The sequence below is a fragment of the Styela clava genome, chromosome 11, assembly GCF_964204865.1.
Source record: "Styela clava chromosome 11, kaStyClav1.hap1.2, whole genome shotgun sequence".
In the NCBI taxonomy this organism is placed as follows: Eukaryota; Metazoa; Chordata; class Ascidiacea; order Stolidobranchia; family Styelidae; genus Styela; species Styela clava.
Genome location: NC_135260.1, coordinates 10,797,988 through 10,812,502, shown reverse-complemented (window position 1 = coordinate 10,812,502; position 14,515 = coordinate 10,797,988). Strand labels below are relative to the sequence as shown.

General features: G+C 36.8%; 1 protein-coding gene across 1 annotated transcript; it reads right to left on the bottom strand.

The window, feature by feature from the left end:
• Positions 1-1,451: 1,451 nt before the first annotated feature.
• On the bottom strand, positions 1,452-11,566 carry LOC120347741 (uncharacterized). The gene is made up of 11 exons (XM_039417812.2): positions 11,417-11,566; positions 11,196-11,333; positions 10,193-10,239; positions 7,863-8,077; positions 7,417-7,560; positions 6,137-6,902; positions 4,708-5,740; positions 4,418-4,563; positions 3,625-3,902; positions 3,033-3,546; positions 1,452-2,661 (listed from the first exon to the last, which is right to left on the bottom strand). Exons 1-11 carry the CDS (start codon positions 11,530-11,532, stop codon positions 2,351-2,353), a joined length of 3,708 nt encoding a protein of 1,235 aa, XP_039273746.2. The 5' UTR covers positions 11,533-11,566; the 3' UTR covers positions 1,452-2,350.
• Between the last annotated feature and the right edge of the window lie 2,949 nt (positions 11,567-14,515).

Below are 14,515 nucleotides of genomic sequence, written 5' to 3'. Positions count from 1 at the left end.
GGGCTTGATACCCACGTCCTGTGTCGGGATGGAATTTTTCGGTCCGATCTTATTTCTGACTCAAAGGCAACGATGAACACAATTAAATTACTACGACCAAAACATTTTGAATGCTCGCATCGGCCATGGATGGAAACTCGTTATCCACTGAAAAAGTTTATTTGAAACGAGTGGCCTAATCGCGAATAATGTTGCCCGGGAATTTCCAATTTCAATTTTGAACCTTCTACCCTCCCTTTTAAAAATCCTGACTACGCTTCTGCTTCCAGATACTGTCAAATTTGAATTACCACCTCGTTGCCATATTTCAACTCTACTGTCGTCAAATTTTATCATTGGTGTTTTTGCTTATTAACAGTTACAGAACAACCAAGTCCGTATTTTGATCGAATATCTCGCGGAGCCCCTAGGTTTCTCTCGCGGAGCCCTGGGGCTCCGTACGGAGCACTTTGAGAACCTATGTTCTAGATAACCCATCTGCGTTACAGTGTTTTGCCGTTGGTTTGAATTCAATTTCATAGTCGAAACCTGCTAGAAACAAAGCATATCTTTGTAACCTTGCAGCTGTTGTAACAGGGATCCCTCTGTTTGGATGGAAAATAGACGTTAGAGGACGGTGATCGGTAACTAGAGTAAATTTCCTTCCACATACGTAACAATAGAACTTTTTGACTCCCCAAATAATTGCAAAGGCCTCTTTTTCTATTTGTGAATATTTCCTTTGTGTCTCGGTAAGCGATTTTGAAGCAAAAGCTATGGGACGTTCGGAACCATCTTTCATTACATGAGACATTACCGCCCCGAGACCATACTGTGAAGCATCACATGCCAGTTTTAAAGTTAATGAAGGATCATAATGAGTTAATACAGTGCTCGAGGTCATAAGCTTTTTGGCTTCGAGAAACGCTTTTTCGCAGTATTTAGTCCACTTCCATCTGCAGTGGAGTAATATATATATATTATGTTTCTTTTTCGTTCTTTTCTAATTTATTATGTCTCCGCGATTGTATGTATGTGTTAGGATTTACATATTTTAATTAATTCGATACTTTTGGGTGAGCAAACACGTATCACTTATTTTGACAACACCCTTCAATCTAAAATCTATACGTTTTGAACCTTACCAAAAGGTTTTGTTTGCTCTCCCGATTCTGCAATCAGTTTTGTTTATTCTTTTTTATCAATTATTTTATCGTGTATTATTCGAGTATGGAGTCGAAATAAACTTATTTTCATGTCATGACACATAAATAGGCTTCACACTTTCGCTAAGCACGAGATTCGCTGAAATATGAAGCTCTACTATACGGATGTGTATGAGTTGAATATGCGTTTGCCGTATCGTTTGTGGTATCGGTTTTCCGGCAACGCGGTGCAAGACAGAAATCAATGCTTCTTCATTCGTTACAATTCCTAATTCAGCATCCCCAATCTGACCTCATTTCAAAAGCTTGTGTTACAAATTTTCATCATGTTTGATCATGCAAATAAATAGATAATTACAAGTTCATATTTTTTACAAAAGTTATGAAAATGACTATGCTTATAAATGTAGCAAAATCAAAAATGGAAATATCATATCTCCAAGTTCGACAAAGGAGTACAAAAAGCTACCGTACTTTTCACGACATTTGTATTATAAAATAATCCTAATCACACAAAAAATCAGTCTTCTGCTGTAAATGCTCGCTATGTTATATCAAAAAGCCATGGATTGACAATTTAAAAGCAACATGGTTTGAACTGATTTTTGAGATGATTCAACGTAATTTTGTTGTAACAATTACTATTGACAGTTATATAAATTAAAGGTAATTTTACCAGGCAAAAGTATTAAAAACGTACAGAGAAAGAATACAGAGATAATGCACTTGATACCAGTAAAATGTTACTTAACTTGGGGAGAAATATAAGTTTAAAAGGAAAATGATAAAGCAAATTAAGGTTAGAAAAATGGTGTAACATGAATACAAGTACATTTGTTTAACTTTTCGACAGTATTACCCATTATGGTCAAACGCAAACCATAAACTTAAAACAATCTTCTATTTTAGGATTACATTTCCGCAATAATACAAAACACTTTGAAGTGATAATAGGATTATCTTAGAACAAAATAAAAGTTGCAGTGAAATATTTTTTGCAGTAGAATCTATTTCAAGCAAATATAAAGCAAGTATGTAAAGAAATTTGCATGCATAAGCTTGCCCGTTAGTTTGTGAAAAGTCAACGAATTGCGAATTCACACAGTAAAATACGAAGTGGTAATTGCTATATTTCTGCTCAAAGTTTTCAAATCTTCACATTTTACTTTGGCAAAACCATTGTAACAGGTTAGTCATTTTTTGTCTCATTGTCCTGGTTTCCACATTTGTACCGGGACACCGCTTTTCTTTATGTTAAATTTGGGCTTTGATACTGCAAATCCACCAGATCTTTTCACTTCTGGTTCCCCTGCAGATGATATTACATCGTCATAAGATGGTGGCTGGAACTCAGGAGCATAGCCAAGAGATTGTTCCGTGTCGTTAGAATGTCCATTTGTTTGATCAATTGACAAGACTCGTCGTCTTGATCTAGTTTCATCCACGATACTACCGTCGCATCGATGATCGTCCGGCATTCTTTCAATCAGATTTTCAATGCATTTCAGGTCTTTTTCTGAAATTGATCAGTTTATTACTCGTAACTTCCACCAGTATATCTACTGCACTTCATAAAAAAGTTTCTGGTGAAGTTTATACCGTTATAGCAACACCTAGGTCCGGCTCGCGTCGATCGTTGGTTGGTCGAGTGGCAATCTAATAAACGCCCCCAAAATCGAAACGCGTCAACACATCAATCGACCAATCAATATTCGACGCGACCCGGACCTAGGTGTCGCTATACCATTACCACCAATGGGAGAAAATAGTAAGGCGAGATCTTCAACCATTGGCGAAAACATTTCCTCACCAGCGTGCAAATCCTAACCCTAGCACACTCGTTCAAAACCCAAAATCAATTTTAATAGTTTGGAATAAATCAGTTACCTTCAGTTCCTTGGAAAACGAAAGCACTATCTTCATCAGTTTTTGCAGGTGACGTAGGTATAAACGTCTGTATTTCTGGCGTAGGAGAAGTTGACACTACTAGATCGGATGGCGGAGGACTGTTAGGCTTTGACAGTTGACGTGTTATAAGAGCCCTTGAAGGTTTTGGCGCTGTTTTTGGTCCAACTGACTTTTGTGATGAAATTGAAGAGGAGGAATTTGTTGAACGTATGTTACCACTCAATGACGACGTAGAAGCAGTTGGAGATGATAAGATGGTATTGTCGTGCTGCTGTGGCGTGAGAAGCGCATCAGTAGAAGTCCGATCTGTGTTGAACGATGATAGCGATGAGGTATTTGTTTTAGATGACGTAACTGATGATGCATCAGATTGAGACTCCATAACTTCTGGGGGTGGTTCGACAAAGTCATCCGCAGATGGTGGTCGGTAAAATAACTGCTGTTGATAATATAACGGATCTCTTCCTTTCTTTTTTGTTTCACTTGGGCGTTTCTGGATGATTAAAAAATACAGTCATGATAACTTTTGACTGGGTTGATATGATGAGTTATGTGATAGAAAGATACGTACCGCCTTGCCTGGTTTTGAACCATTTTTGAATTCACCCATGACATCTCTCATACCATTTTTGACTTCTTTTCCGGGCTCCAGTTTTTTTCCTGTTGGTGAAAATCCCGCCATTCGTAAAGGTTGGTACGTAAAACGGCCACTGGGTGTCGGAGAATTTGCAGATTCGTTTGGCTGTGGACTTGACAGCTCCGGAAAATCGTCATGCGTTGTTTCTTTGGTGTATTGTTGCATGCGTTTCAACTGCTTTTCAAACATTTTTGCACCCTTCCCTTTCATTCCTGCATAAAACAAAATAGTATCAGCTCAGAAAGATTACATACAGCTCATTGCATGACCGTTACGCCAAGTTACAGACAGTGGAAGTATTATATGAGCTGTGAAAGTGGCTGTAGTTTTTTTTGCCACATAAATCAGCCGTTTAAATAAATTCAATATTAAATAAAAAGATGCTTTAGGATTAACGGCTTATTTTTTATTTTGCAGTACGTGGTGTTCAAGTTGACTGTACTGCGGTGTCTGAAAGGACGGATGTTGTCCTTATTAATAAAAAATGACATTACTAATATCATAGCCCACTCTTCCAAGTAAAGTGGAGTAAGGGGTTTAGTAGGTTGAAAAGGGAAATTATAACTACGGGCATGAAACCTTGTTCCGAGTAAACCTGAAACAAATTGCACACCGTTTGAAATATGGTAACTTAATAGTAGAAAAGAGTTGATCAGACTCTTGTATATATATAGATTGTACACGGGAAGAAGAAACAAAATATCTAAGATATTATGCTGTTACAAACCTTCCGCGATCATTCCAAGGGGTAGAGCTTCTTGACCAGGAGGTGAATACCGTTTTTTTGTTGACGGCGACGGGGGAGGGTGGTAAGAAAATGCCGACTGTTGTTTCGTTGCTGGTTTTGGAACGGGCAGAGGCGATTCAACTTCACTGAAATAAAAATAATATTTACATTTCACGCTCATGTCTACGTGATATTGTTTAAATCGAGATACTATACGTTTACAAAACTACTTTAAAATTTCATTGCGATGTAATTTAAAACAGATGACTTGTAAAATATTTTATTCTTACGTCACTTTCTTGCATGGGTACTCGTATGACATTGGAGGTGTTTTCATATTCCCGTACGACTTTTCGCTTTCGCTTTGAAGTATAGCATTCAATGTAGGGGAGGGTTGGTATTGCACGGGTGGTTTTGGTTTAAATAACATTTTTGATGGATCCAGAACCTTCATGCAAGCAGATATTTTATCCCCTTTAGGTGGTTGATCCTCTTTTTGTTTCACAAACGAGCTAGACACAAGAGGTGCCTTGATCGGCGCTTCTGTTGTTACAGTACCAACGGAACCGGTGTTATGGGTGACAATAGAAGCAGGTTTTTCCAATGTAGAATTTTTTGAAACAACTTTGACAGATCTGGATCCATTTGGCGTGAAAGGGCGAGCAGGTGGCGTCAAACATCTAGAAGGAAGCATTGATGTGAACGTTGATGAATTCGAGTTAGAGCTCACATACGACAACACGCTGGCGGGGGAACTCCCTCTAACATTATCTTCTTCTTTTACCCCATTAGTTGGCGCAGCATTGTCTTGTTCCTCGAATGAATCCTTTTCGGGATTATTTTCTGATGCTTCGGGCATTTCATTTTTAATCGAAGAGACAATATCTGATAAATTTATTTCTGTATTTCCTATAAAATCGTTGTCACTAGGAGGCACATCATCAGCAAATTTATTTGGGGTCAAATGCGCCGTTGTTTTGATTTTACGGGCCATTGGTTTTTCGAGCAACGAAACTGCTGAACTTGGCTTGTATGCAGTCGGATTCAAGTTATTTTTACTAGAAGACGCGGTTGCGTTGTTCGGATTTGCAGCCAACGGTTTCTGGCTTACTCTGGGTTGTTGTTGCATTGGTACTCTAGGAGGCTGAGGTATGGGAAGGGCAGCTTGTGGAGTAGTCTTTGGCATTGGTGGTCTGCTATATGTTGCGGTCTGAGTAGGATGTTGCCTTTGTGGAGAGTTAGACGGTGCTCTCGAAACAAGATTTTTAGCAATTAGAGGCTTACTTTGTGCAGCGTGAGTACGATTACACGGATAGTCGACAACTGAAAATGAATATAAAATATAATTATGGATTCTGAATCTCAAAAATATTTAACGCTAATATGATATAATCTACAATATAAGGAGGATTAGAATACATTTAGCCGTCTCTAGAATCAGAAACGCTAATGAGAAGAATATTTATACTTATAAAATACACTGATTTTTAGGCTATCATTACAAACAGTATTCAGCATAATATAACCTTATAATTTGTAGATTTGATAACTCCGAGAAAAACCACAATTCAAACGTTCATTGAGGAGGCAAGATTACTTTTTAAAGATTTGCACAGGAAGCAATATTTAATATAGAAATGATATTAAAATGGCCATTGATTCACGCATTATTGTGCAACACATATTTTATACAGGACAATCTCAGCCTATTCAATATACCTGATGATGGTGTTGGGACGGGCTGGCTTGTAATTTTTCTAGGATTGAATGTCACACGTGACCAATTTCTTCTTGGTGTAGGAGATTCTTCGACTGAAAGCTCCGGTCTTGCGGGCGAGAGGCTGCAATTTCTAGTCAAAGATGACTCTCGACTACCCCTACTGGGAGACATAAGTGGGGATCTTCCAGGGGGAAGTACTCTTCTGAATGGCGACCTTGATTGAGATTCTTCTACGCCGCTGACATAGCCTGGATTTGGTGGCCTTTGAATGCTGTTATTCATAGATTGAGCAGTGTATACATTATTCAATGAATAATCACTCTCCTGGCTATTATCGTCTTCCCATGCTCTGCGGTTGATCGGTCGGGTGCGTCTTGACCGGCTTTGTCTTTCAGGAACTATACCCTCGCAGTCACTAAAATAGTTTACCTGGGGTTTAGAAAAACTTCTATGATCATCTTCTACATCTGTAGAATACCCCGATTGGCCACGATTAAAGTTGACAGGTACTTTATTGTACATTGGTTTGGGGGTGATTGCAATAGAAGAACTTGGTCTGACGTAGCTTCCCTGGGAATAATCTCTTGGTGCTCTAGGCGGAAGCTCTCTATCGGTTGATGCACTTCGGTTTCGAACTTGCTTTCTATTCTCATCCGTGATGACGTAATTTTCCATGCGCTGTTGTCGCTTAGCAAATATTTTTGCACCCTTTCCACGCATTCCACTGGCGTCCATAGCTAGATTTCGTAATTGCTTTTGAATAAGCTGTATGAAAAATTGAAGTCGAATAAAAGATAAATAGATAGAAGATGGCAGATCATATGAAGCTACATTAGGTTTGGGGGGAATGCCCCCCACCCCCACACTCAATATTCAACCTGTGCTATTTTACGTATTTTGTTGGGAGACACAAATTCTTACTTTTTTCTCAACTCTACTTTGTCATATTTGTCTCCGATTCACTGACGTGCTTGGCTTACTATCAATTCCTCCACCAAAGCAACCGACTGAGATAGATGAAATCTCGCGCTTTTATAACTGGGATAACTTCGAAAACAGAGTGAGTCTGGAGAGCTTTTTCGTTAGATACCAATGGTTGATTGTAACTGGCCTAGTTCGGATCCAGAAGCGGGAGTGAGCACTGGTTAGCTTATGCGAGCGTCTACGTTCTGTAGTTTATACACCCTTGCCCTATTAATTACGCCGACGTGGAAAATTTTTGGATTGTTGATTACTATTTGTTAGGTCTAACTAAAATTTAAAAAGGGTTTCAGCTTACCTGGTCTGAAGGATTTAAGTGTGTGCTTGACGTCAGTACGTTGTGCACGCCTGGTTTATCATACGCTGCTATCTCTTCGTCGTCTGTTGTATAATCTAATCTTGATAGTTCTTCAGATGATGAAGTATCGTCGTTATACACTACCTAAGAAAATAAGAATTGGTATAACAATGTTTGTACTACATTGAATAATGATAATGGTGTTGAGTGTCTCATTTTATTGGATATAAAGTGATCCTGTGGATTTTTTACTACATTGTTCTTATTGAGGTTGATGTTAATGTTTTGCTGCGGTGGCCATTTTATTGAGGTTGGTGTCCAAATATTCAAGTATTTCTCCTCTATATTAAATAGTGATTTTTCTGTTTAGGTATAAATGATAACGTCAAATATAGGGATTGAGCTGCTCAGGTGCGATTAAATATTTATAGATTAGTCTTGCATACCTGTGCCTGGTTTTCGTCAGGCGGTTGTGTTCCGTATCCCACAGTAGTGAACTTATGCGCTCTTTTTCGTCTTTTCTGGAACATCCGAGATCCCCTTGAAGGGGAATCTTTGTCTCTGAGCAACTTGGATATTTGTCGACAAACGTCTTTTGCTTGTACTCCTTTATTATCTAAGTTTTCTGGGACAGTCTTTTCTACTTTACTATAGGTCAGGTCTGAAATGCAATATGATCAGTTATGAGAATTTAAAAAATTTCTACTGCTTATCGCATTGATTGTATATTAAATAAAACACAATCTCGGAACCAATTAAAGGAGATTGGAATACTTTTACTATTTTGATCAGTGATGCAACGAGACACAAATTTTATAGTGGCGATAAATTGACTTAAAATGCCTTATTCGGCTTCATTTGGCGTAAATATCTCTATCAGTTAAAGTTTGCTCCATTCTCACATTTAGTTTATTTGTTTCCATTCATGAATCTGTATTTCAGCATCATATATTAAACTAGTATATATATAAATTGCAACGTATCTATGACCTAAGATAAATATGAGCGGCATATACGCTGCAATGTGAAATCTCGAAAGTGGGATAGGAATAACCTATCAGCGCCAAATGCATCTCACTCAAGATTTACAAAAAATGCTACACTGACCCTTGACCCTAATGTACTGCATAAAGCTAAAATATTCTGATTAAATGAATTTAATAAGAACCGACTTTAAAACCTTTTTCGAGTCAGAAATCCCTCATTTTCCTACATTATCTTTTTCAGTAATCATTTTTTAAATCGGAATACAAAATGAAGCATCAATGCACCGTCATTTCGGAAGCCACTAATAATTGCTCCCAAGAGAAAACTTAGGGTTTATAGCAGCTGTGTCTGCCTTCAAGTATTTAAACTATAAACACTAAATATTCCGAATTATTTTTCGGTATATGACGGCCCATGCATGATCATATTATAGATCAAATATTACAACGTCAGATGGCAACTTGTGTGTATTCATTCATTTTAACAGCAATTTCAACGGTATACTCGGATTTATTTTTGCATAGAAATAGGAGATAAAGTTTGCTGCAAATATATCATATGAATTATGTTGTTTTCTCCAATATTTCATTCATAACGTGGAACAGAGGATTGTTTTCATCTACTTTTGCTGTTTGTTGAATCACAAATCGTTTATAGCATTGGCATCAAAATGGTATGTCTAACATTAATCGACAGGTGTTGAGTCAATTTAAATTCGCTATTTACAGAAATGATATACATCTACGCAGTCTCACTATTAGTCCTGATTGAGCAGAAATTGTTGTTTAGCGCTTTGTGTTACGTTACCGTATGTCAATTGATCAATTCCTCTCATGGGTCAAACACGAAGGAGGGTTTGAGCCTCGCTAAAACACATACCATCAAATCAACAATCATTACGAATATAATGAATCACGGACTAACAACCAAATTACGCGATGATAGATTATCGATTGCTCCTGGACTGCGGTTACTGTTGCCTGCGCCTGTCATCTAAATATAGAACATATGGCTCAAAAGATACTACCATAATCTCGACCGAGACAAGCTTAGGTACAATAATGAAATTCACTGTGGATAATTCAAGTTACCGGTTCCAATATATGATTCTATGTTGCCACATTATGAAAAGGCAGTTACAATAAAGTTTAACGAATGCGGTGAAGTAAATACTATTTTTCAAATTTCTAGTCTATACTATACGCTGAAATATAAACACTTCATGTAATATGTATCATATTGCTTTAGCACTGGCTGAATACCTCCAACTGTTTCAATGAATCCATTCTATATAATGAAGACGATCTACAAATCTTGGCTATTTAAAAGCCAAGGCTAGTTAACGCGAAGCATTGATGTTCCAAAAAGGTGACAATGACTACCGATGACCGTCCAATTTCATTCTAGTAATAGTTTAATTGAATCAGCAAAGACGAATCGAGTTAAAAGTAATTAAAACAACGTTAATTTCAGTAAAAGTGCGAAATGCAGCACCAATTCTGTTCTGGTGTATGAGTAATGGAGTGACAAGACCTTTTGCATGTGTAGCGTAATTACCATTGAACTTCAATTAACTATACAAACGTTCGTATAATATGTCAACACGTATAAGTCATCCGATGGCAGCAGCAGTTTGGACCAAAATTATGACACGCGTGCGACTCCTTCCTCAAAGGGGAGAAACATCTTCAATTCGATTATTTATTCCTAATATTACTTATTTCAGACTTTATTTATGGGGTCCTTGGTTTCAAGAGCAGTTATTGCACAATTGAATCATAACACTCACCTGGGTTAACATATATGAATCCGTCTGAAAATTCTGTTCCGAAATCGCTGCAAACAGATATATATACTGGCAATTAGGCCCGGGTTTATCATTTGGCAAGGTAGACCGAAGCCTATAGGAGCCTCAAGCCTTGACATTTTGAACTTTTATTCATTCAAGTCGTTTTCAAAATTTGAAGGCTTGAGTTAAATTAAAACAGTTTAATATTATATTCGTTCAATTTTTTAATCAAGTTTCTGGTTCCAAATATATATTTACATTCTAAAAGGGTCAAAAATTAAATACAGTCGAATGAATAAATTTGCATAAATATGAAATCTCTTAATCCTTTAACCTAAAACAAAATACGCTACTTCAAACTAATTTACAAAGTTTAAGCCCTAATAATGCCTTTGTTTTCTAAAAAAATACCGATATACCTCTATTCTAACTTATCTAAACAGCAACGAATTTCATTTATCAATAATGTTTTATATTTGGTAATGGGGTCATGATATATCGAATAAGAATTTCACGACTTATCTCTATTGTCGAGCAAAATACCCAAACTGTTATTCTCAAAAGTTCGAAAGTTCTGGGGAAAACACAGAAATTAAACTACACTATGACTACAGAAAGGATTCATTCAAATTGGTAAATATTGCATGCTTTTCTACATTGCGTACTTTTTTGTAATAATAATTTTTGTGGGTTGGAATGTCCCAGCGATAGAGTTTTGAAATTGAGTCGATCCACCCAATTTGTCATCACAGCTTAGAGATCTTGGTTCATTCACTGGTTCTGGGGGTCACACATGCAGACCACCACCTCTCTATGGTTATGGTACATTAATCAGGGATAATTATCAAACCCAAACCATAATGGCAATTTCAAGCCTTAGTCGCCTATAATCATTAGGTACTTTTTTCCAACTTTGTATCAAATATTTCTGATAACAAGGGTATTTTAATACCACAATGTAGTTTCTAGTTACGGTATGATGACACTAACAAGAACTCATTACCTGGGAAGAGATTCTAATTCGCTTGTATTGCTTTGTTGTCTGCTCATGTTCGGAGGCTGCCATCCATATGGTGATGGGTGATAAGAATTTGAGATATTCCCGCTACTGCGCCTGCTTGAATTTCCAAGGGCTTGAAATCTATAATATATATATATTAAAAAATAACACAATACAGTTTGTATGGCTATATCAGCTATGATGCTTTGAGTTGATCTTCTTACCTTGGTGACTTTGGAACTGATCGTTGGCTGTCATAAGAATAGTTTTCGCCAGTTTGGCTGATTTGTGTGGATGTAGTCGAACGCTCGTCCGAGTCGTCTTCATAATAGTAGTCCATTATTACGTATTAATGATAGTATTGTTACTCTGTTAAGACCTCACTACCTTCAAATCAAAACATATTTCATATCAATTCCAAAACACTAATAATATTCAAGGATTTCCCTGTTCAACTTATGTTCAAAGTATGCATATACCCATTTCGAAAACATTTTCAAGGATGAGTATGTTATAGTTCCCTATAATAATAGAGTTGATCTGGCCCTAATTTTACTTGCCACTTTAGCAAGAACATTACTCAGGATACGCAATAATCTACGCGTAATTTATATAATATATATCAATCTTACTATCTATCGCATGTTCGGAAAATTTGACTGACTTATTTATAATGGATAAATAATAGAAACATCATATTTAACATTGACAATAATAACATTTCCAATAGCCTTTTCTGCGCTTTTATATATATATATATATATATCGCAAGCGAGCTTTCCTGTCATCCTGGTAACTACTGATCTTCATTAATCATTCTCCTCTATCAAAATCATTGATGCATGATTTCACGTTCTTTGAATCGTTACCTCAACCTGAAGTATCGGTCTTTGTCAATTTTATGCAGCAAAACCGCTACGCAAGTGTGTGTTTGGTAACCGAGTACGTCTATTCTCAGGGGAAGTAGTATAAATTAATATGACACTTTAACCCTGGAAATTCGAGTTGAAACGAAACTTATTGCCTATAAGTTTTCTTGTGGCTCATTCGTATGTTTTGAACAAGATTACAGACAAGCAATTACAAATAGTAGTACGTAAGGAGATACCATGGTTTGTAAAACTGGGTTAGCGTATAGCCTACCCAAATTATTACACACCGAGAGCCTCGAAACGTTCAGACTAAAATAGTCTGTGGTGCGCGCTTACAACTATTTCACGCATGCATGTTGTTCAGACACGATGAATATTATCTTGAGGTAATTAGAGACATCTGGATATCCTCAAAGATATGATTATCTTATCTGGCGTAAAACGACAAAAACAACCAAATTAATGTGAATTGGCCCCGCGTATACATAAGCAGCAATGTTGAATCGGACGAGAACGACCAGTCTATAAACCACTACGGTGACTACCACATGCTGGCAAAAATTTTATTTCAAAATATATACGTATAGACATAGACGCAGTATTCCAGTCTATACATACGAAATACCTTGATTTTTATTCCGCCCAATTAATGCAGCTTACCTTAAGATGTTATGAACCTTAATTGCTGGTTTTAACAGTTCTACATGAGGATATTACATGATCAATTTTCATTGATTTGAATTTCGTCACACCTTGAATTTGAACGTCGATGTCACAAAGGATCTGTGGTTTGTATTACCAGATTGGGTTCTTACGTCATGACGTTATTAGATCAGCACAATTCAAGATGCAAATGTTAATCTGAGACTAATGGTAATTAATATGGCATCATATCTCCTCTTGATTTTATTCTTTGAATAGAGGTGCGTGGCCAGCACTGTCGTCATATTTAAATATGTCTATTTGCATTATCACTGCAGGTTGGAATAATCACATTTAATCATAAATATAAAAACATTTCAGAAGAGAAGTGAGGTTATATTTTATGATGTTGTTTCAATTGTTGACTATTTAGTATTTTTGTTTTTTATTTAAACAAAAAAACAAATTATACTTTCGATAAGTTCATATTCTATGCACAGGCGACTGAGTCTTGAAATAAGTTAGGTTATGATTTAATATTATACTGCAATGACGCAAAAGTAGCCCCACTAGCGTCCAAAAGAATTGTCAGAAACTACGCTCGCTACACAGTTTACCGTCTCGGTGGAAATTTGTCTATGCACCCCTAAAATGTTCATAACGAGAGTTTATATGATATCCATAGGTATGTGAGCAAGGTAGAAATGTTTATGGCACATAACATTTTTTCGACATCAACTTACATCGGCTAATGTGAATTCGGTGGTTTTAAAATTGGTGCCTTGTTCACCGCCTTTGTGCCCCCTCTTATCCACCTAGGCAAGCCACTCAGACGCCCGAGCAAGTGTTTCATTTTATCGAACATTTATATGTGAGGCAAATGCATATATATTTTGTGAAGCAAATAAGTGTTATTTATTGGTTCAACAAATCATTTTAGAAAAATCGAGTGCAGCGTCTTCTCTAAACTCGTCTCTAAGATAAGTTTCCAAATTTTAATTCATTGGCCCCTGAAATTATTGGGACGTGTTTTCTGTGCTCCGGTTGTCTGTTACATACTCTTTAATAACACACAAGCACAATAAATGCATCGATGCTCATTACTAGGTAATGACCAGCTATTATTGGGTTTATTTTTAGAATTGGAGATCACTAACTCAGGTTTGTTAGCAGCAAAGTTGAATTTGACACGTGGTACGCAACGTCATCAAACAGCTGTGGTATACGGCTGGCTTAAGCAACCACGAGTCTCTTGGGATTTGCAAAGTGTTCCCGTATCACAATAGAGAACAAACTTTTGATTATAGTTTGATTGGGACAAGGTCACTCACTTGAGCACTTAGTGCTTGAGCCTTTATTACCTGGAAAATGCAAAACCATACCATATATATGTTGCCCAACTCGTGTGAAAAACTGCATCGAACATTTTGACTTCTGGCTGAAATGCATCATCCCTAATAAACTGAAAGAGACGAAAAATTTCCTTCATTTTATCACCGAACCAATAACCTTTAATTTGATATCTTCAATTAAGCTAGTTTTTGGATATTAGTTATTATAAATAATCAATTTGGTGGTTTCGTTGACTCAAAAAAAAAACGCCCATAAACTTATGGAACTTTTCATGTAAATCTTTTGTTGCAAAGTATAAAAATAGCAAAAACACAAACAAAATTACTAAATGCAAAATTTAAGATAAATATGCATATTTATACCGGGGAAGTAAAACCGGCAAAAGGTGGCAAATGACGACCCCCAACCCCAAGGTTAGAAACGCAGATTTAGTATTGGGATGGTAATATTGTAGTA

Bases quoted from the DNA above. Each gene is read 5' to 3' on its own strand.
- LOC120347741 (XM_039417812.2), bottom strand. From the start codon at position 11,532: ATGGACTACTATTATGAAGACGACTCGGACGAGCGTTCGACTACATCC. The intron at 3,547-3,624 runs GTACGTATCTTT...TTAATCATCCAG, and splicing joins GTTCAAAACCAGGCAAGGCG to AAACGCCCAAGTGAAACAAA. The intron at 2,662-3,032 runs GTAACTGATTTA...GATCAATTTCAG, and splicing joins CGTTTTCCAAGGAACTGAAG to AAAAAGACCTGAAATGCATT.